General features: G+C 45.4%; 1 protein-coding gene across 1 annotated transcript in view; it reads left to right on the top strand.

The window, feature by feature from the left end:
* Positions 1 to 23,650, top strand: part of CUNH12orf75 (chromosome unknown C12orf75 homolog) — a 40,503-nt gene that overhangs the window by 1,517 nt on the left and 15,336 nt on the right. The window contains exon 2 of the mRNA XM_056118026.1: positions 16,640 to 16,664. Within this exon, the coding sequence (XP_055974001.1) occupies positions 16,640 to 16,664 (25 nt within the window). The remainder of the gene's footprint in view (positions 1 to 16,639; positions 16,665 to 23,650) is intronic.

Below are 23,650 nucleotides of genomic sequence, written 5' to 3' on the forward strand. Positions count from 1 at the left end.
CCGCAGATGCCGCTGCGGTCCTGATGCAGCAATTTCTCTAGGAGGGCTCCTGGACCCTTGCAATGACTTTGCAACCTCAGACGAGTCACTTCCCTGACCTCAGACCTGGGTGGAAGATGGTAGTTTTAAGATAAAATATTATATGCGAATATTAAACTTTTTTTGGGGGGTGGGTGCACATCTGGTGGTGCTCAGGGCTTACTCCTGGCTCTGTGCTCAGGGACCACATGGGGGTGCCAGGGATCGAGCCTGGGTCTGCTGCTGTGTGGGGCAGGCACCTTCCTCACTTACTGTTTCTCCAGCTCTGGTCATACTAAATTTTATTTTGAGGTTCCCAGAATGGCATCAGAATCTTTCTGCCAATTCCTTTTGGGACAGGTTTCTCTTTCCTCTTGATCCGGGAACATGTCCATGTGGAATATTCTGTTTTTAGGGAAGGTCCCAGGGGCCAGCAAGATAGAATAGTGTGTGGGGTGCTTGCCCTGTATGTACCCTGGTTCCATGCTGGCATTGCATTGGTTCTTTTGAGCAGCACCAGGAGTGGTCCCCAAGGGCTGCCCAATGCCCCAACCATGCTGAAGAAACCCCCACTCCCCCAAGCCCCCAAACCAAAGAGCATGGGGCTGGAGCGATAGCACAGGGGGTAGGATGTTTGCCTTACACGCAGCCGACATGCAGCTGGGTTCGATTCCCAGCATCCCATATGGTCCCCTGAGCACCGCAAGGGGGTAATTCCTGAGTGCAGAGCCAGGAGTGACCCCTGTGCATCGCCAGGTGTGACCCCAAAAAGCAAAAAAAAAAAAAAGAGCATGCTATGAGAGAGCCCAGGTCACAGCTTAGTGAAGTCAATCTCTGGGTCTCTGGAGACGGCACTTGGGACTGGAGCCCATGCTAGCACTCAGGGGGCCGGAGCTTCATCTTGGCACTGCATAGGCCCCCTTACCCCCCAGCACCAAGGCCTGGAAGGCCCCTGAGAACCCCCACTTGTTGCTTTGGTTTTCCCCAGTAATGCTGGGGGTGCCTCTTTGAATCACTGAGCTGTCCAAATACAGTGGGACAGGGCGGGGGGGGGGGGGCACCTGTCTATTCATTCCTCCACCACCCCCCCCCCATAAGTTTACATCTTTGCATCCTTATGATATGCAGAGCACCAGCTGGGAAGAAATCTTAACAAAGATTAGAGGGAGACAGGGTTAGTTGGCTTAAAAGGTAGTGTCCTTTGGTAACCAGGCAAGGAGGGAGGCCAAGCCAAGAGAGCAGTCAGAGCCATCAGAAGCCTGAAAACTGGGACGCATGTACAGACCTCATCCTGCACCATGGACAGTGTCACCTGTGCCCTGTGCTGGGGGCTGCCTGTTCATCTGTCCTAAAGGCTGGTGTGTGTGTGTGTGTGTGTGTGTGTGTGTGTGTGTGTGTGTCTGGGGGGGAGGGGTGTACGATGGGCTGGAAACTGGAATTTGTTTCTCATCACTGTATGGTTCCCCCAAGCACTGCTGGGAGTGGCAACCAAATACTGAGCTGTACCCACAGGTTGTGATCCTCCCCTCCCCCCTCCCCCCACCAATATGGGGGGTTGCAGTTAGGACAGAGAAGTGACCACTATGACAATGATCATTGGAAATGATCACTCTGGACAAGAATAGCTTGTTCAAAGGAGGTCAAGTGATATGCCTGATAATCCTTCAGTAACAGTGTTGTAAATCACAGTGCCTAAAAGGGGGGTGGAGAGAGAGAGAGAGAGAGAGAGAGAGAGAGAGAGAGAGAGAGAGAGAGAGAGAGAGAGCCTGCGAGCCTGCGAGCCTGCGAGCCTGCTGTAGAGGCAGGTTAGAAGGGGGACGGGAGGGGAATATGCACTGGTGAAGGGATGGGTGTTGGACCATTGTATGACTGAAACCCAGTCGCGAACAACTTTGTAGCTGTGTATCTCACCAAGGTGATTCAATAAAAAAAGAGGGAGGGGAATGGATCTGGGGAGATCTGAAGGCCACAGCAAAAGCTTTATGTGTGGGAGCCTCGGTGCGCTCCAGAGACTGCATGACTCTCCCCTCCCCGCACCCCCACCGCACCACTGGGAGTCTCAACCCAGGAGCATGCCAGAGGGAGCCCCTAGACCACTGTCTCCCCCGCCCCCACCCCACCAAATAAAAGGCTGGGAACAGTGAGCAATGATTCACGTTTTGATTTTGGTGGTTTTATTATTATTATTATTAGTATTATTATTATATTTTTAAGTAGACCTGAATTCATGTGTGAGGTCCTGGGTTCGATCCCTGGCACTGCACAATAAGGATGAGAGAGGGGGAAATGAGATTGAGGTGGGAGAGAAAAGAGAAAAGAGAAGCAGGAGAAAGGAAAGACAGGCAGGAGAGAAGATAGAGAGGAGAGAGTGAGGGAAAGAGAGGGAGAAGGAGGCGGGGAGGGAGAAGGAGGGAGGAAGGGGGGGGGGATCATAAGTTTAGGGCCAGAGCACCACAATGATGAGAGACCAGTAGCTCTGAGACATCACTTTAGAAAAGCATAATTCTCATTTCATATATGTGGCTGACTCTCCTTCACCGCCCCCCCCAACACCCTCCAGCTACCTCCAGCCTCTCCCCCCTTTCGTGCACATCACACACACACACACACACACACACACACGCACGTGCACACACACACACACCCTGCTTACATTAAGGGCTGAGTAGTTGTATTGAAAACCCCATTCTCGGCTCCTGCTCTCTGGATGAGAGGCTTCGCTTTTGTTTTTGAAGGACAGTCATGTAAAAGCATGTCATTCCCCCTTCCAGCCTGCTCTTTGCTCAAAATGACTTCATGTTCAGGGAAATGTGCAGGGAAAAGTAAGCGCGTGCGCATGCAGATAGCACGCCGAGGAGAGGGGCCATGCCCGGCAGGATGGACGCCTGGCCTCGTTGATGGCATGGCCCTCGTCTTGGAGAGTCATCCCCCAAATATTTCCTTGTTGGTGAGTCCAGCTGGCTGGCTTAGGGGTTTGGTCATTGTTATTTTGAAATTATCTGTCAGCTGGTGGGAGGACTTGTGTTTCAGAAAGGAAATGCATCAGGATGAGAAATGCAAGGTTGAGAAAAAAAATAAACCATCACACAAAGGTGCTTAGATTCCTCTCAGTTGTACTTTGAGTCAGCATGATCATGCTTCGGATCGGGCTAGGGAGATGGCAGGAAGGGCTCAAGCATCTGCGTGGCAGAGAGAGCGTCCACAGTGTGGCACTGGGTGTGTCCCTAAACCAAAGACCAAACAGAACGCCTGGATCAAGCTTCATGCTCGTGTTGTTGAAACCAAGCAGTATGGACTGTGTCCAAGAGATGAATAGATGTTTCTGTCCTCCAGGTTACTTACCACGTACAGCTTTTGAAATGTCCCAGGAGTCATATAATTCAGTAACCTTATTTAAGCTTTTAGCAAAACAAAACAGATAAACCATAAACAAAACAAAACTCCACTAGGAAAGGTGATGGTACTGAATGTAGGAACTAGAGGTTGGGGCATCAGTTAGACTTGGCTGTAATACTGGGTGCCGTACTGGGAACCTTTGATTTCACTTTTCTTATAATCTTGGTCTCCATTGGAAGTCCCTAGTTTATTCTCAAGTAATTCAGGCAAAACCTGGTAATTATTTCTCCTTTCCCTGAGCTATCTGGATCATGGCCTCTTTTGGATTTTGTCTGGCTAATTGGTTTATATGACAAATTGATATTTTGTAGTGTACCTGAATAAATTTGATTCTGTATGCCTAATATGTGGAAAAACTGATAAGTAATAAAGTGGCCAAACAGCTACCAGGAAGTAGCTCCTAGATTATTGAGGCCCTAGAAATTTAGGTGTAATTTCCCCTAGGATATTTGTAAGGGCTGGGAGGGAGGAGGATTGGTGTGTAAGCGCGCGCGCGCGCACACACACACACACATACACACACACATTTAATTTATTTATGCTTTCTGATGGCACTACTCATTCCTGGTGGTCCTTGGGGAAACATGCAGGGGTCCAGCCAGGGTCAGATATGTGCAAGGCAAGCACCTCAGCCCCATACTGGATCTCTGGCCTTCATGGTAGATATTGAACCCCAAGTCTATACCCAGCTCCCCTTTTTGTGCTAAGTACAATGGTCCATGAGGGACTTTGTGGAGAAGTATTGAGGCAACCAGCAGTAGATGGTTGTACAGTAAAATCAAACTTTCCTGCTCTGAGAAGCTGATACTCTAGGAAGAATAACCCTTTAAGAACAGCCTCGAAGTAAAGTAGAATATGGCACAAATGGAACATCCAATTGCCTGGGAGATGATGGACAGTGATGTTCAATCAGAGAGTATTCCTGGGGATGTCGAGCTGTCAGCCTAGCTGGGATCACGAGAACTCTGTCAATCACACGCCACTTTCTCCATTTTCGTGTTTTAGTCTGATCACTCTGTTGCCGTGGGAATTGGATTTTTTTCCCCCTAGAACTGTAGTAGAATTTAGCTTCCATTCAGTGAAGATTTCAGTACATTTTCCTGCCGAGTTGCTAGACACTAAGTGACAGAAAAATATCTGGATGAAATAGGCCATTTTCAAAGTGTCGCATTTTCAATAACAGTTTTTCTCAGAGGACCACCTCCCCCCCTCACCGCTAGGCTCTCAATATTCCAAGGGGGAATAGATGAAAATCACATAAACAGGGAAACACAAGATTAGGGGGCCAACTGGTAGGGTAGGGAGCCACAGTAAGGAAACACGGTCAGAAAAGTTTGTGAAACTGTTCTATAAGACAGGACGTTCTTGCTCTGTGTTTCTCTTGGCTCTCTGCCCCATCTTGCCTTTTTTTACTCTCTCTCCCTCTTACTCTCTCTCCCTCCCTCTGATTCTACATTTCCAGCTCCTTGCTTCCCCTTGATCAGAATACTTAAAGAGCAGAAAAATGAATAGTATCCCTGCATTTGATCTTGTAATCTGCAATGGGTCGTTCATTTTTTTATAACCACACAGAGAAACTGTTAGTTGAATCTGATACAAACCAGAAGATCCCCTAGAAATCGAAATCATTCCAAGGACATGGAGGTGATTCAGTGGTGGAGCACATGCTTTGCCTGTGTGAGGACAAGAGTTAGGTGGCACGTGGGTGGGTGTGAATCCCAGTGTTGCTGTTGTGAACCCTGGTGCCAAGTGTGTGTGTGAGCACTGCACCCAAAGGTGCAGCTCCCAGAGATCTCAGCGTCAGTGATGACCACAAAAGAAAGGAGAAAAATGACTAACGTTTGGTGTGGCTCCAAATATCTGCAGGCGCCTATTTCTGTGCAGGCTAAGACTTTAGAAAGTATTTACAGCAACAGAGTTATTTTAGATGTCTTCTGCTCTGCTCCTGAGGCTCGATTGAGTTGGCCAGTTGCAGTTTTTCAACCCGAGATCTCTAAGTGGCAGCTAATATTTTGTGGGCAGTTTATTATTGCAACATTTCAATAATGGTTCTGCCCTTACATAACCTGAGTCTAGGAGGTGGAGTTTCATACTCATCTATCCTATTTAACCAGTGACCCAAGGGAGTTGATAGAGGTTGGGTTTTTTTTTTAAGATTGTTGGCTTATCTCCAATGGGCATGGTAATTCCAGCCTCCTTCCCACTGCGGTAGCAGGGTGTCCAAATTATTATTTAGATCTACAAAGGATGTGTTCTGCCTCTATACTTAGCATTAGTTTAGGTCAAAGATCCCAAACTCATTTTGCCTGTTTTCCCCCTCCATAGTTGCACCCAAGGCTTCTAGTGCCCTCCCTCCACCCTTTCCCATTACCACCCCCGCCCCCACTACCCGCCAATTCCGGCATCCCCTCTTAGGGGGAGGTGGTGTCACCTACTTTGGGAGACAGTGATCTCATCACTTAGGGGAAATAATAGAACATGTTGTTGTCATCATAGAAACCATTCAGCCCCTCCACCCCACGCCAGCAAGTCCCAACCTCACCATCCTCCTTTCTGTTTTTTTTAAGCTGTGCTCCCTTCTTTTTTTTTCCTCTCCAAAATGCTCTTTGTTGGAGAACTGATTTTTTTCTGTTGTCTTTTTACCATTCCCCAGTTGTGGGTCTCAGAAAAGCATATACAACTTGTTCTTAGCTGTCCCTTCAGCTCAGAGACCCGTACCAAAACTTCCAGTGCAGTTGTTTGGCTTTTCAAAAATATAGTTCAATGATTGAGCCTCTTTAGGAAACTAGATATGAGAACAAGTTTTTAGTAGTACAGGCTCACGCCACTGTGACAGATGGAGCAATTGAAGGATGAGTTAGAATTCCAAGGCTCTAGAGTAGTCCCTGTTGAAGAAGTTGGGCTGGGCTTTGAAGAACAGTTAAGGCTTGACTAGGCAGAAACAACAGAGGGGAGAGCACAGGAAATCAGGGGACAGAAATGACAAGGTGTATTTCAGGGCAGCAATAAGTCTGGCCGCCTGACTTCAGTCATTCACTTAGGTGATAAGGTGTTGAGAAAGAAGGTAAGAACGGTTAGAATGAAGAGGATAGAGAGGCAGGAAAGTCACATCAGTGATTCAGGAGCCCAAAGCCCCCATTTCAGATTCTGCTTGGGCCGTTTATCAGCTACGTGAGCCACCTGTATGCACCTTACTTTTCTCAGCTGCAGCATAGAGAGTAAAGATAAAGCCTACTCAAGATGAAATAAGTCCATGGGAATCAAGTGAGTAGAGCATCTTTCTCGATTACAAGTTCCCACGAGTAACAGGGACAGAGGCATCCATAGCTGGCAATAGCAAGATAAGTAGAATTGGGGAGGGGGTGTGTGATTTGAGACCGCCATCTGGCAGCAGTGAAGTGACAGGTGGGGACCCTGATGCTCAAGACCCCTGGGAGACAGTTAATAGCCAGGCTGCACTGGTTGGCCTGGGTGAGAGGAAGTGGGGGAGAAATGAACTTGGTGGCGAAAGGATGTGGAAGTCCCTGGGAAGGCGATGGTCCCTTTCCCAGGGAACTGTCCAAGGTGTCGGGGGTCAGGGGTGGGGGCTAGGGGTGGGGGCTGAGTGACCAGGGTCAGGTCACCCAGGCCACACCCAATCAGCAAGTTAACTTGGTGGCACTCATTCCCCAGAATAGACATAACTAACAAGTAAATGGTTTGAAAGGTGACCCCAGGGAATCGGTTGGGTTGTGTTGGAAGCTGCTTATGACTGGACATAGACACGGCTTCAGTTCCAGCCACTCTGGGTCACTGTGCTGCCTTGGGTCTGCATGTCCATGGCTGCCCAGTTGTTAACTTTTCTGTACTGGAGCAGAAGCTGTCCCCGAGGACAGCTTGCAGACAGAGTCTGCGTGCACCTCCCTACTCATTACCATAAATTCATTGCCATAGGACACTTTGACCTGAAATTTTTTTTCTCCATTATTGAAGAAACGGCTTATGAATCTGCTACCTTTTATTGGCCTCTTGAAAACATAGACATTGTTTTAGAGGAAACGAAGGGCTGGTGTTCTACATCTACATTTGGCCAAACTGAGACTATGACATAGTTTTAGAACTATTATGGGTCAGAGGAGACACAGCACGCTGTCAAAGTGGATTTTGTTTATTTTTCTATAGTTGTGTTTATACAGTTCTCAGAGGACCTTTTGTCTTTTATAGAATAAACAAAGAGTAAAATGTTCCTATAAATTTTAATTATTTCCCATAAGAGTCACAATCATTTGTGTTTTATTAATCACTTATGCTGAAAGAAGAGTGATTTATAAATTTTCTTTTTAGAAATTCTTCATATTTATGTATATTTTAGGGAGGTATGTATGAATGTTTCAATTATCATCACTCAGCCTGAACTAAAATAAGATTTAATGCATCATTTAGCATTCATTTACCTATGAATATTCCTAGTTTATTCCATATACCCTAAAAAATGCATATAGAATAGTTACCAGAAAAAAGCATTAATAGATCATTTTTCAAATGGAAAATGGCATGTGGTATTTCTCAAATGCTTTGCTGTTGTTTCTGGGCCACTCTCGGAGGGTGATACTCTGGGCTAACCCCGACTGTGATTGGTGGGGTCACTTTGGTGGTGCTTACGGCATCACGGGGTGCCAGGAATCAAACTCGACCTCCTGCGTGCAAAATATTCACATAGACCTTTGAACTATCACCCCAACCCTGGTGTTTTATTTATATTAGTAATTTATCTTAGAATTTCTCATGTGAGGAAACTCACAATAGAGTTTTGAGTTTGAACAGTATTGAAAACTGGATTGTATAACTATCTCATTTTTCTTGTATGACTTATTTGATTCCAAAGGAACATCTCTCTATAGACACCAAGATGATATTATATATATATATACACACACATATATAACATACAGTAATAAATGTATGTATATAAACTTAAAAATTACTGAACTGGTGTCTTACAGCTGGTTTACTTTACCATGCATTAAGAATTTTGACTGTATGATATGTTATGTTAAATTTAACTCCTCTCAAATGATAGTTTTCTTTTTGGTTTGCTTTTGTTTTTTTTTTGGCTCCCAGAGATCACACCTAGGGCCTCCTACGTGGTAGGGGGGCATGTACTCTACCACTATACCTCCAGCCCCAGATGTGCACTTTTTTTTGAAAGAGGATAAGGTGTAGTAGGTGAAATGTCCTTCTAAAGCCTATGTCCTCTCCTAATCTCTAGGAGTTCCAATAGTATCTGGAAAGTAGGGTCTTCGACGATGTAACATGTTAGGACTTGTAGATAAAGAGCTTATTATAGATTTTTCTGGAGAACCCCTAAACCTTTGCAAGAGCTAGTAGAGAAGATGGGAAAAAGACAGAAGAGAAGGTGAAGAGAAGACAGAAGAGAGTAGAGAATGACGTGGCCACAGCAGAAGTATGCTGGGGAATGTGTCCTCCCCAGAGGAGGAAGACTGCGTTGGCTTCTTACCCTCTCAGGAGAGAATTGGACCTAGTGACACCTTGCTATTATTTTTCTGCCTCCAGTTTTGTCTCCTCTGGGACCATTTATTTCTGTATTTATTTCTATTTTGTTTTACTATTCAGTTTGAGGAGTCTAGGAAATGAATGCAGAGACTTTTCTGCATTTGTTCAAGAGTGAAATGGATTTAAAAAATGTTTTTGTGTGGGGGGGTGTGTGTGGGGGGGTGTGTGTGTGTGTATGTGTGTGTATAAAGCTCTCTACCTGGAGTCCTGGAGTGTAAATAATAATTTGTTGAAGTTAACACAACACAAGTCAATCTTGGTACAATTCTTAATGACTCTCAGGGTTGTTTAGAGTTAATTGGCCAGAGAAATAGTCAGGAGGTAAGACACTTGCTTTGCATCCAGTTGTTTCAGGCTACTCCTGGTTTGGTTCCTGGTATCACATATATCCACTGAGGACCAAGCCTGGAATAGTCCCTCGACACCACTTGTTGTGACCACCTGGCTTCATCCCCCTAATATATCTGAAAGGTTTTGCCTTTCTCCTATGGAAATGGTAATCCATTTGTCTAGTTCAGCACCATAAACCAGGAACTGTATAGTTCAATTGTGACAACAACTGCCTGGAGTTAGTGTTAGTTTGCACAGGCTTAAAGGCTCAGCTCACAAGACACCCTCACTTCGGATTACAATTGCAGGAATTGAGTCCACAACCTTCTTGCACTTCTATCCAACTTGGCTACAAATTTGGGTTACCCAAATAGTCCCCCTCTTCTGTTTCAGCAGTTTGGTAGAATGGCTCACTGAGCTTGGGAAGTTCTTCACCAGATTAAATCTGTTGGCCCATATGATGCATGGCTAGACAGGGCAGTAAATGGGGTGATGTTTGGAAGGAAGGTGCAGGGTGCAAGTGCAGGGGTCTTTTTGGCACATGGAAGTTTGCCCACTTGGAAACTCTTTGTACCCTATCATTTGTGGGGTGGTGGTTATAGAACTTTTATTTAGGCAGGCTGCAAGGCTAAAGATACTGTTCTTGGCTGCTTCACTTCTTCTCCAGCCCTTCCTCCCTGAGGTCCAGCGCTGGGGCTGAAAGTTCCAAACTTCTTTTTCTCTCTTGGCTTTTTGGGTAGCCTTCTCCACCCCAAAGCTATCAGGAATAGCTCTGAGAGTTCTAAGGCTTGAGAACGAAAGGAACTTCTATCACTCTTCACTCAGGAGATGCCAGGAGGTTCAGAAATTCTACCAGGGAACAAAGACTATATCTTTCTCTGACATTTCCAATAGCAGGGTTTTTTTTAAATGTTTGACTATTTAAACACTGTGATTTATAAAGTTATACATGGTATAGTTGTTTCTGGTATTCAGTGTTCCAACACCCATCCCCACCACCAATGTGACCTTCCCTCCACCAGTGTCCCCATTACCCATCTGGCCTCCAAGCCTGCCCCCTAATTATTGCTTGTTACAACATTGATCTCACAATGGTGTTACTAACGTTTGTCTGAGGATTCACTGGGTTGTTTGGTGCTAGTTGAGCCTTCTGTGTTACTGTTTTAACTCATGGAGCTTAATGGGCTGTTTAGCCGTGCTCCTCACAGACCCTCAGGGTTGTGAGATTTGGAGATGTGCTGCCACATCTAGAGGCTGTGCGCTCTAGACGCTGGAGCAATGGGATGATTTGGCAGGTCGGAGTCCCTTCGGGATTGGTTGGGGAACTGCATCCTTTATATGGGAGGAAGTTGGGTGTGGGTGGGATGTTGGTTCTCCCAGGAGTGGGGGCACTTGGTCCACCCCCATCCCGGAGAAGGCTCCCAGGAACTCGCCTGCCTGGAATGACTCAGCTGTGGTGTCTCCAGATTAAGTTTTTAAGGTTTTCTCGGTTTGGTTTGGTTTGTTTATGAGCCACATTCAAATGTGCTCAGGGCTTACTCCTGGCATTGTGATGAGGGATCACTCCTGGTGGGACTCAGGTGACCATATGCAGTGCTGGGGATTAAACCGGGGTCAGCTAAGAGCAAAGCAAGTGCTGTAGCCCCTCAGCCATACATTTTAAAGCCACGGGTAAGCTTTTTTACTTTGAGGCTCATGAATAAAGCATTATACTCTTTGGAAGTGTTTGAAATAAAAGGGGGCACACATCCTCGTAAAATGAGGTAAAAAAATTGAGAACAGTCAGCAGTGGGTAAATGGTCAGCCCTTTCTTTCCAAGGACGTGTTCTTCTTTACACAACCTCAACACAACCTCAATCATTGCTTCTCACTGGATCTGAGTGTGTATGCAAATCTCTCTGCCTCTCTCCACTCAGTTTTGAGAAAAGACTTAAAATTGTTACGTTTATATAGGTTTAGAAAATTCTTATTAAATCTTTTATTTACAGGAATACTAATGGTCTCGGTATTTTGTGATGCTTTTATTCCACTAGAAATATTACTTTCTCTCTCTCTGTATTGCTCCTAGGGCTATTACGATAATGCATCAAGGCTATGTTTAAACAGTAAAGAGGCATTTTGGCAGGAAATGAAGTGGTGCTAACAGGGATGAATATTCTATCCCAAGGGCCTAGAAAGAAGTAGATACACATCTGTCTGTCTATCCATATCTGTTGAGTAAATGATAAATCATACAAGCCATAAACACAAATTTAAAGCAATGATATTTTTGCCATTATCTGAAGTTTTAGTTGGAAACATTTTATTGCATAAATATAGGTGAAGTATGTTTAAACTTTATTGTGAGTAAAATAGTTTTCTTTCATTGAAGATAAAATAACCGATTCTGAATAATTTTACGATATTATACTTTTTCAGAAAAAAAGAGATATAATCTATATTGTATATACAGATTTTCCTTGTTTTCAGAAGGTGGAATGTTCTTGTTTGGTATCATTTGTTAATTTACTTTTTGAGTCTGGCAATCCTAATTCCATTGATTTACATGAAAAAGCACTTGATTATTTGCAGATACCCCCCAATAACCTAGAAATACCAAATTGGAACCTTTTCCTTTTTGAATTATATGAGAAACCCATACCTTGATATTTTAATAGTATTGTTGAGGGTTTCTGATAATTACAGTATTGCTTTCTTTGTTTTGTTTTGGGGCCACACCCGGCAGTTCTCAGAGCTAACTCCTGGCTCTGTGCTTATAGTTCAGTCCTGATGGGGTTCGGGGGACCATATAGGGTGCCAGGGATCAAACCCTGGTCTCCACATGCAAGTCAGATGCCTTATCCAGTGTACAATCTCTCCAATCCCCTGATTTTTTTTAACTCTGAGAAGTTGTTTGTTGGGGAGCCCTATTCTGGCTCTCCCATTTATCAGCTGCTAGTGAATGCATATTACTTTATTTCTACATGCATATTTCTCTTCCCTTTGAAAACAATGGTGAGCAGATAATGTGTGTGTGTGTGTGTGTGTGTGTGTGTGTGTGTGTGTGTCTGCCCACGCACGCATACATCTTATTAGTACAGTGTTTTTATTTTGGGTGAATTTAGGGTATAACTGGTGGTATTCAGGGACTCCTCTTGTCTCTGTGCCCAGGTATCACTCCTGGCAGTGCACAGAGACCCATATGGGGAGCCAGAGATGCACCCTGGACTGTCTGCATTCGAGGCAAGCACTGTACCCCCCCCTTGCCATCTCTCAGGCAGCTCCCATTGATAGGGTGCTTTCAACTGCTTGGTCCATCTCCTCCCTACAGTTGTTCAATAGATGCTTCCCTCTGAAGAGAGGGACGCGAGAGAAGACACAATTGATCCACTCACTTCCCTTCGGAAGAAAGCCTCAGACATCTGCTTTGAGCAAGCCCAGCTGGCGAGACACCCTCGGGGTGCCCGAGCCTGGTGCAATCAAGGTGAAGTGGATCCTGGTGGCTAATTAAAATCCGCACTCATTAGACTCCCTATTCCCCTTTGGAAAGGAAGTGCTTTGTTGTCTCAGCTGCCTCCCTGGGCTCAGCATGCCCTCCCCTTGTGTTGGAGACACAATCAAGTGCTTTAGTGACTCAGGCAGATACAGGGATAAGAACTTTGAGTTGTTGGGCCCTTTTCCTTCCAACCCCCGACAGTCTTCTTTCAAATTCTCTTAACAATTTATTATTTTTAAATATTTTTATTGATTGAGGTTCTGGGATTTAAGATATGTGATGATTTCTCGTGCATATAATTCTGACTCCACACCCTCGCTAGTGTCTTCACTGACCTCCCTCAAGTACCCCAGTATCCCTCCCTGTAAACCTCCCCACTACCCCACCCCATCTTTCAAATTCTTATCGGGAAGGGCCTTTTGTTCCTGAGAAGTCTTTATCTCTCTTGATGGAGGTCGGCCTTTATTTTCTCTTTGGACTGGCATCCTTCTGCCTTATTACTTATTACTTCTGCAGAATCATCTCCACCGGGGTCCAGCCTTGGGTTTTGTTTTTTTTTTTTGGAGGGCTATGCCCAGCAGTGTTCAGGGTACTCCTGGCTCGGCACACAGGGATCACTCCTGGTGTGGCTCGGAGCACATTATGAAGTGCCAGGGATTGAACCTGAGTGAGGCCCATGCAAGGCAAGCATCTCACCCATTGTATTATCTCTTGGGCCCCTCGTCTTGCATTATGGGCTGATAAAGGGACTGGTTGCAGAGGGGTTGCTTCTGTTCAGGTTTTACCTTGGTTTATTCCATGAATTAATTGCCATGGGAACACCCCCCCTCCCCCCCGCCACATGACTCCCTTCTTAATCTCCGTGCTCTGTTTTGAAGTTGTAGTATTAGATATCTTAATATCACTGACAGATAGTTCTTACAGTTTGCTCGGTAGTTTTTCCTGAAGACTTATTTGCTTACTTTGAAACACCTCTTCCTTTTTCACATCTTTGTGACTTGTGTGGAAGTTATCTTAGTTTCTAACTCGCAGGAATCGTGATTCTATATTTGGGTGAGTGTGATTGCTAATAATTATATTGTTTTTGCTGAACTTTGTGTTAAGTGCTTACATGCTTTATTATGTTTTTAATGGTCATAATGACCTTGGAGAAAGGTACGCTGACTCCTCCTTTGACAATAGTAGGATGTGAAGTTTTTCAGGTTAAAGGGCATGAAGTTGGAACTAAATTCTGTGTTGCCCAGATAAAGATATTGGGAAGAAGATTGTGTGTGGGGAGACCGATAAATGGGGTCTGGGAGTGATGGGTTGTTTTCACCACGTGGGTGTGTAGCAGACAAGAGAGGGATTCCTAACAGAGCAGAGTTAGAAATGCAGTGATTGTCGCTGGGCGGGTGTCCTTGAGATTCCCTCATTCATTTAGGACACCAACTCCATGCTGTTTCCCAACTTTGCTTTTCTTGGAGATTAGCACATCACATGGCTTACAGTGATGCCACTTTGCAAAGTGTGGAATTTAGAAAAGAAGAAAAAATTCTGGAATCGATTAGGTTCCTTATCTGTAATATAAGGAAATTGAATTAGATGGCCTGTAAAATTTTTTTTTAGAATCAACACTTCGTATTGAAGAGGAGTCGCTTAAAAAGGTAGAATAAGTTCTCAAGAGTTCAGTTTTGGTCCCGGAATTGGCTCAAAAGGCAAAGCCTTGCCTGTGTGAGACTCCGGGTTCGATTCGCAGCAGTACTTGGCACTCGGAGCACAGCTAGAAAAATGGAAAGTTTATGGTTTTCTGGGCTTTTCTTTTTATTTAAAATGACCTTTAAAATAATTGTTTTCGAGTTTTGACTTTGCTATTCTGGTGTGGTGGTGGCGGTGTGCCAGGGTTCATACTTGCTGTATGCCAGAACTGCATCCGTGGATACATCCTTGAGTCCTCAACTGATCTTTTTGAAAAAAATCATATTTTCAACCTGCTTCAATAGAATATTATTTATTTGTGAAAACTTTTATTTTTTGTTTTTGGGATCACACTTGGTGGTGCTCACGGCTGACTCCTGGCCTTCAGAGAGCCTTCCTAGCAGCTCAGGGGACCATATGTGGTGCTGTGGATCGAACCTGGTTGGTGCATGCAAGGCCAGCGCCCTTCCACTGTATTATCTCTCCAGCCTGGAATATTATTTCAATGAAGAAATTGGTTTATTTATTTTCATGTAAGCACAAGAAATTTATTTATTTTTAATTTTTTATAATGTAGGAGTGCGGCTATTTATTCAACCATTGATTAAGCTGATTGAATTGGACATGAACTCCACATTACCTTTTTTTCAAATTCAGAATGTTAATTTTATTATTTTATTATTATCCCCCCCCCCCCCGTTTTTTATTTACTGTGAGATATAGGTGCAAAGCTTTCATGTTTGAGCTTCGGTCATACAATCATCGAACACCCATCCGTGCACCAGTGCACATTTCCACCACCAGAACCCCAGAATCTCCTCACCCCCGTTACAACTCTTCCCCTGCCTGTGTAGCAGACAATTTCCCCCATACTCTCTCTCTACTTGGATCACACTTGATATTTCGACACCAGTCCTACCACCATTCAAACCTGCTGAAAAGGCAATGCTAGATGATTTGTTTTGTATTGCTTGTTATGGATAGAATATAATGTCCAGGACATTCTGCGTTGTTCTCTTCTGGGAGCTTTAGTTTAGAGTCTCTGGGTCTTGGCTGTTGACATGGTGCTGGAGGCAGTTTGTGGGTGTGACTGCCAAGCTTCTGGAAAACTGGGAACCTGGGGGGAGGAGGCCCAGTCCCAATCCAAGTGGGTTTGGAGATCTCAGTCACGGGTTCCCAGATACCTGGGTTTTTCTGCTGGTCCACTCTTGGGTGAGGTTCATCCCTTCTTGGGTAAAGCTTGTCCCTCTTGGGTAAGGCTCATCTGAGTGTGTGGAGAGTGGCTTTGAGCATGGCTGCAGCTGGGTTCTGGAAGTTTTCGGCTGCCAGGGTTCTGTTTGGGGCAGGGAGGGAAACTCAACCTGCCCCCCTCCCAGGTGCCCCGGTGAAGACAGCCTGGCACGGGTCAGGACATTCTGCAGAGCTCTCTTTTGGGAGCTTTAGTTTATAGTCTCTGGGTCTTGGCTGTTGATGAGATTACATGGCGCCAGGGGCAGTTTGTGGGTGTGACTGCCAAACTACTAGAAAACTGGGGACCTGGGGGGTAGGAGGCCCAGTCCCAATCCAAGCGGGCCTGGAGATCTCAGTCACGGGTTTTCGTCTACCTCTGTGCTACAGGCCCTAACTGCATCTTTTGATCTCTTTCTCTTTTGAGATTTATGGGTCTCTGAAATAAGGCCAACAAATGAGCTTATATAGCTGAGCGGAGGTGGTTTGGCTGTTTATTTCTTGGTAAACTTGGTCCCAAGTTGTTGGGGTCTGGCCAAAGGCACAGCAGCAATTTGGGGGTATCTGGAAGTCTGAAGACACTATCAGGCTGCAGATGCACTCGCCCTGCAGTTACAGGTTGGCCTGCTGGCATCACCATACCCCTTGAGAAATTGGTTTAAATATTTTATGCGATACCATCACACTGGGCTGGAGCAGTAGGGCGTTTGCCTTGCATGCGCCTGATACGGCTGACTCGAGTTTGATTCTTCTGCCCCTTTTGGAGAGCCCGGCAAGCTACCGAGAGTATCTCGCCTGCACGGCAAAGCCTAGCAAGCTACCCGTGACATATTGGATATGCCAAAACACAGTAACAAGTCTCTCAATGTTACTGGGCCCACTCGAGCAAATTGATGAACAACGGGAGGACAGTGACAGTGACCATCACACTAATATGCAAACCTATTTTTTTCCCCCTCCTAGGCCCTGCAGGAGCAGCCAAAGACGTGTAAGTACTTACTATTATGCTTTTGAAAACTTTCTGAGGAAGATACTGTTTTTCACAGTTAATGACCTCTCAGCTGTGGCTGAAAGGACAGGGTCTTCCTTTCTGTTCTGTGCACAATTCAAGATGCATTTGTTTTAAAAACTGAAGTACTATTTGGAGGATGTTCTTTGTGGCTTTTCGCTGCAGTCTTTTATTTTCCTCGCACACTCTTACTCAGAGCCCTATTTTGTGTTCTTCAGTGCTAAGAAAGAAACCCAGATCCAACTACTGGCCAGGCAAGTGCTCTATCACCGAGCTACATGCCGGCCTTTTAACTCAGAACTTTAAAGATGACATTTCGTTGAGCTTTGACCCCCACTTGGCTGCAGATTTCTAGCTGGAAGTCCTGACTCTGGGAGAAGTAAGCTTGATGGCTCCTTTGATGCTAGGTGCTAGACTGAGTGAGAGCCGGAGCCCGGCACTCACTGGGACAGCCAGGCGTCAGAGTGACTGTCTGTGCCCATTCAATGTGGCCAACACCGAGTGGTCCTACACTAGTGGGCATCTAATAGAAGGGCGACTCCTTGGGGGGGTGGGGGTTTCTGGAGCTCAGAAACTCTTTCAGTGTTCTGCAGTGCCCCTTCTCTTTGTCTCCTGTCCTCATTCTAGGTTGAGAGAGACACCAAAGTGGTTCACCGTCCAGAAAGTGGCCACCAGCGGTCATTTGTGGTTACTCTCCGGAGGGTTAGGATCAACCCTGGCCCATATATCCCAGACTAGTGGTCATCCACCCCCCCCCCCCCCCGGACACACACACACACACACACACACACACACACGTACAACCCCCAAGAGGGCACGGATAGATATAATACATAATGAGGCTTTCTGAGGAGAGCTAAGTAGTTACACTGCAGATCGGTCCACATAGTTTGTGTGATGAAAGGGCTGAGAACCGTTGGTTGTCATTGCAGCTGAATGGGGACTGCAGCAATAATGCAGCAGGTAGGACCCTTGCCTTGATGCACCAACCAGGGTTCCATCTCTGCCAGCCAAGCCCCACCAGGCGTGAGTGCTGGAGCGGGGGGGGGGGGGGTCTGGTTTGAGCTTCCCACCATCACAGAACTCAGAGTTCCAGGGCTCTGTGTCAGATCCTACACATAAGGGGAAGGAGAGAGCCATGGTGGGGCTTGAAAACCATCAGGGGTCAAACCTCCACCATTGAGCAAACACTTAAAAAAAAAACAAAGATTTCAGAGGCTGTGTTTCTATGTGGGCCACTAAATACATTTTTCATGAGACATAAGGTGCAAAGGAAGCTGTGCAGATTGTTTTAAATTCTTGGTGGCGGGTTCTGTGCAGTGACTCCAGCTCCCTGCCCTCCCTCCAGTCTCTTGGTCTCCCCTTCACGCTATATGATGTTGTTACAAGAATTTCCCTTAAGCACAGCTTCTGCCCTTTTAATTCTGCTGATCTAAACTATCCAGTTATTTTCTGTTGTTCACTGGATTGAGCCCAGAATTCTTTGGGCTGTGTGTGTGTGGATGGGGGGGAATCCTCTGTGTTTCAGTGTTTCTCTAACCAACTTCCCAGAACTGGGGGTGGAGGGGCAGGGTATGAGTGTGGTCAGTGAGCCAGGCCCACTCTAGGGAGAGATGTCCAGGGGTCTATTTTTTTTTTTTTTTTGCTGTTATCCTCCCTGTCCTGAATGGCTTCCCCCAGTTCTTTGCCTAAAACATCTGTCGCTACATCAGGACTTAGACCATATATTTTCATTGTGTGTGAGCATATTATCTAGGATTCCTCAACTAGGTTGTGTCTGGAAATACTGTTTTCGTTAGGACCTTCGTGGGCAGCCTAGGCTCTGGAGCTGGTGCTGCAGGGACCGGAACCTCCCTGCAAGGTCCAGCTGTCATGTCCGGCGCCTGCTAGTCCCTGCACTGCGTGCTCTGTGTCCACGGCATCCCTCAGTTCCATCCCTCCTCTGAACTCTACCAGTCTCCTGCACCTCCCAAATTGCATCCCTCTGGGCGTCTACGCAGTTCTGTATCTTCTCTCTCTTTTCTCCCTGGGGAATTGAGGGAAGTGAAATGCCTGACGCCCACTGCTACTTACTAATGTCTTGCTTTGAAAAAGCATTTAATAAATGGCTGATGAATGAATCTCATCCTGTCTCTTTAAGGAGAGACAGATTTTTGTCACTTCCTATTTATTTATTTTTTTATTTTTTTATGCAGTGCTGGGGCATCAGCCCAGGGCCTCACTTTATTTTTTTTTTTTAATTTTTATTAGTGAAACTCCATGAGGTACAGTTGTAGACTTACAAATTTTTGTGCTTGGGTTTCAGTTATACAATGATCCAGTACCCATCCCTCCACCAGTGCCCATTCTCCATCATTTACAGGTTTTTTTTTTAAATTTTTGTTAGTGAAACACCATGGGGTACAGTTGTAGATCTACAAATTTTTGTGCTTGGGTTTCAGTTGTACAATGGTCGAACACCCATCCCATCCCCAGTGTCCATTTTCCACCACCACGGGTCCCAGTATCCCTCCCACCCCCCATCACCCCGTCCCACACTGCCTCCGTGGCAGGATATTACCTTTTTTCTCTCTCTCCTTTTGGGAGTTGTGGTTTGCAAAAGACCAGGGCCTCACTTTATTACTGAGCTACATCCCTAGTCCTTTCTTTTTCTTTTTTTATGTTTTGGTTTTTGGGTCATACCTGACAGGGAGGGGCTACTCGGGCACAGTGCTCAGGGATCATGTCTGGCACTGCTTAGGGGAGCCCATGGTTCTGGGAAGGAATCCTGGCTCTAGTCCTTTAGCCCATCATCTCTCCAGCCTCATATAATTTCCTATAGTTGCTCCTCCCGCCCTCTCCACCCCACATGGCAGTGTTTGATTGGGGGATGGGGACTGTTTCCAGCAGTATTCGGGGAACCGTATGGTACCAGGAATCAAACCTGGACTTTAGCTTGAGATACTGAGAGTATCCCGCCCGCACAGCAAAGCCTGGCAAGCTCCCCGTGACGTATTCGATGTGCCAAACACAGTAACAACAAGTCTCACAATGGAGACGTTACTGGGTCTGCTCGAACACATCGATGAACAATGAGAGGACAGTACTACAGTGTTGCATGAGCTTCAACCCTTTGAACCGTCTCTTTAGCCCCTTTGCCTTTCTTTTAAAAGCATGGACTTTTCTATTAAAATTTAGTGATTCCTCTGGAAAGTAGATGTTTTGCCAACAAAAAATCTTCCAGGCTGTGAGATGCCATTTAACTAACTTTAAGATCCCAAATTCTTCAGATTTAAATTTTTCGTATCTATCTGTAAACCCTTTAAATAAAAACATATTAAATTTAACTTTAAAAAGTTAAAGATTGGGGTCGGAGCGATGGTACAGCGAGTAGGGCATTTGCCTTGCAGGCACACGACCAGGGTTCAATCCCTGGCATCCCACATGGTCCCCCAAGAACTGCCAGGAGTAATTCCTGAGCACAGAGCCAGGAGTAACCCCCTGAGCATTGCTGGGTGTGATCCAAAAAACAAACAGTTAAACATTATTATAGTTTTGTTTTTTTCTTGCACAATAGTTCTTTTGTGTTTTGAAAGTTAAAAGCCGTAACTTTGAAAATCATCTATAAGTTAAGATGGTCTTGAATGTGCTGCTAGGAAATGTGTATGAATAATGAATATAGAACTCAGAAATGAAGACATTCTTTTTATTATGAAGATTCAAATTTTTTTTAAAAAAGAGACTGATCCCCAAATCAGAGAAGTGGCAGAATCACACACAGAGTATGACACTTCCAATAGGGCCCTTATAATGTTATACAAACCACATAGAAGTATTGGGGGGAAATTATGGGTAATTTAGTATAGTTCAGTACCTTCTGAGGACCAGAACATAATGTGATTATCACTTTGTCAGAATTTAATGCTAGTCTGCATATTGAAGGTTGACCAGGAAGTTCCTGAAGAGAAGGGTGAAAACAATATTCCTGGGCAGAGAAGAGAGCATGGAAGGACACACAGGTGCAGAAGAGCCACAGCTCTTCCAGGAAAAAAATCAGCCAGTTTGTTCCTGAAGAGGTGGTAGAGGAGGCTGGTGGCCTGGAGCCAGCTTGTAAAGGGCCTGTGGTGCTAGACCAGTAATTGCACTTGATTGTGTTTGTAAGAGCCATTCAAAATGTTAAGGGTGGAGGCCAGAGCATTAGTACTGTGGGTCGTTGCATACGTACCTTACCTGTGGCTGACCAGGGTTCTACCCCTAGAACCACATATGGTCCCTTGGGTCCTGCCAGGAATGATCCCTGAGCACAGAGCCAGGAGTAAGCCCAAAGCATTGTGGGGTGTGACCCCCCTCCCCCCACTCCTTAAATAAGTTAACGTTGAGGGAAGTAAATGGATATGTTCAAGCTTTAGGGTGATAACGCCCAGCCTTTAGGTGAGATGAGGGAAGGGTGGAGGCATAGGAAGTCTTGGAGCTGGGCTCACCAGGGGTAAGACAGTAGATGTAGCTATGGCAAAGGAGAAGGGAGAATCTGTTTAAAGTACTTTGACCAGGACAGACATCTGTTCAAAGACTGAAGGGGGAAGGAAAGGAAAAATCTGAGGATAGCACTGTAGTTTCAAACTAGAGCCAAGGAAAAGGATGGGAGTGTAGAGGAGGAAACACTTGCTCCCAATTAACCTTGAGCGAAAGGTTAATTTTATGGGCAGTGTGAAGACAAAGGCAGCCTTGGAACGATCCCTACCTTTAAACACCCCCTTAAGGATGTCTCTCGGGGCAGATCTGATCAAGGATGGAGGCAGACTCTATTTGCCTGTTTTATTGAGCCATTTTGGGGGAACCACTGTAATTGACCTTCACCTTTCTCCCCAGTGTCCTCTGCTTTAGCTAAACCATTTGAAGATGGTGTCTGTCAGACCACATGGCGATTCACTCAGTTTTTCTGGGTCTCTCCAGGTGTACAGGAAGTATCTGTTATTAATACATTTTTTCCTTGCATTTCCTCTTATCCATCAGCCTCAAGCTTGTTGGATAATTTAGTAGGATCTAGAAGTGTACAGAGTGCATGCTTCCTTTCCTGTCTTAGCTGGTAATCCAGTGTTCAGTAAAAGGAGAAGAGAAGTCACTGGCTGTGGCATGCTGGCCATGTCATGGGGGGCAGTGCAGCTTCAGTTGAGTGGCTGTGAGTAATGATTGAGTCAGTGTGGAAGGAAGCGAGGAGCGAGGAAGTGATTCATCATCTTTCATTTTATACTGTTAGTAGGGTGGAGAGATGTCAATAGATTAAAGAGGAAATATATTTCTAAAATATTTCTGTTACGAAAGGAATACCAAGAAACTTTGGAAAACATGGGAAAGGATTTAAATATTTTTGTTGTGAAAGGAATCACTGTCACTGTCCTCCCGTTGTTCATCGATTTGCTCGAGCGGGCCCAGTAACGTCTCCATTGTTGTTACTGTGTTTGGCATATCGAATATGCCACGGGGAGCTTGCCAGGCTCTGCTGTGCGGGCGGGATACTCTTGGTAGCTTGCCGGGCTCTGTGGGAGGGATGGAGGAATCGAACCTGGGTTGGCCGCATGCAAGGCAAACGCCCTACCTGCTGTGCTATCTCTCCAGCCCTGTGAAAGGAATACCAAGAAAATTTGAAGAAAACAAAAAAATATTCTTTGAAGAAAACAGATCAGCTGTTATTCTTCCACTAGAGACAACCATCATCGTTGTCTTCCGTTTCTTCTTTTGTTTTTGTTTTTCAGGGACACAACCAGTGGTGCTCAGGGCTTTCTTCTAGCTCTGTGATCAGGGGGATCACTCCTGTAGGGCTCAAGGGTAGTGCAGTGCCAAGGGTTGAGCCTGGGTTGGCCACATGCAAGGCACACACTTTACCCACTGTACTTTCTTTCTGGTCCTTCCTTTTCATTTCTTTGTGACTGTTTCTGCTTTTTAATCGGTGATAGCATATGCATATTAAATAGTGCATGGATGCTTTTTTATATTGAAGGACATGTACCTGCATATATGCTACAGTGGGATAGGAATCAATAAATTAAGAAAAATTGAAGACTAACTGGAGGGCCTAAGTGTAAGGAAGGAGAGAGTAATCAATGGAATGGAAGTAAATCCATAGGATTAAAAACTGGAAGGCTAATCTTAGAGGGTGAGATAAAAAAGCACAGGGAGGGGGAAAGAGATCTAGGGATTTAATTAACAGAAGACAGATCCGCAAGCTTGAGAGAGTGTGCCTTTCCCTCTCTCTCTCTCTCTCTCTCTCTGTCTCTTCAAAATTAAATCACTGTGCAGCAACATGCAGAATAAAACAGAAGCGAATTCAAAGCAATGGGCTGCTTCCACAAACCCGCAAAAATCATTTTTTTTATTTTTATTTTTTTAGCAAATGATTTTAGCTGCTTGGCACAAACGGGTTGTGTAAGGATATTTTTGGTTGGAAGTGGCAGAAGCCCAGCTTAAACTTCTCTAAACAAACAAACAAAAAGGAATTTATTGGCACGTGCCACAGAACAGCCCGAGGGGAGCAGCCTCGGTCACAGCTGGAAGCAGGTGATCAGATGGTAGGAGATGAGGAGCTGCTTCTCTCCTTCTTAGGGTAACTTTCCCCATGTGATGACAGAGACGACCAGATCATAAATGACCAATTTAATCATTTGTGTGGGAAAAGGACTACTCTTTGCCAGCAGTTTGGTGATACGCCCTTGGCTAGTCTCCCCGTGGGCTTCTTGGGCTGCAAATAAGCCAGTGGGGCAGGGGATCCTGGGCTTCTCATTGGCCAGGTCTTGATCTTGTATCCACCGCTGGAACCGATCTCATTGGCCAGGCCTGGGTCATGTGTTCGGGGCTGGAGCCAATCAGTGAGTGCTCTGCTTAGCTGTGCGTCCAAAGAGTGGGAGAGTGCTGTGTCCCCCCGCAAAAGAAAATCAAGATGTTGATAGTCAGCATGGGGAAGTGGGGGTGAGGATTAATAATGGGCAGGC

The sequence above is a fragment of the Sorex fumeus genome, unplaced genomic scaffold (assembly GCF_029834395.1).
Source record: "Sorex fumeus unplaced genomic scaffold, SorFum_2.1 ptg000003l, whole genome shotgun sequence".
NCBI lineage: Eukaryota > Metazoa > Chordata > Mammalia > Eulipotyphla > Soricidae > Sorex > Sorex fumeus.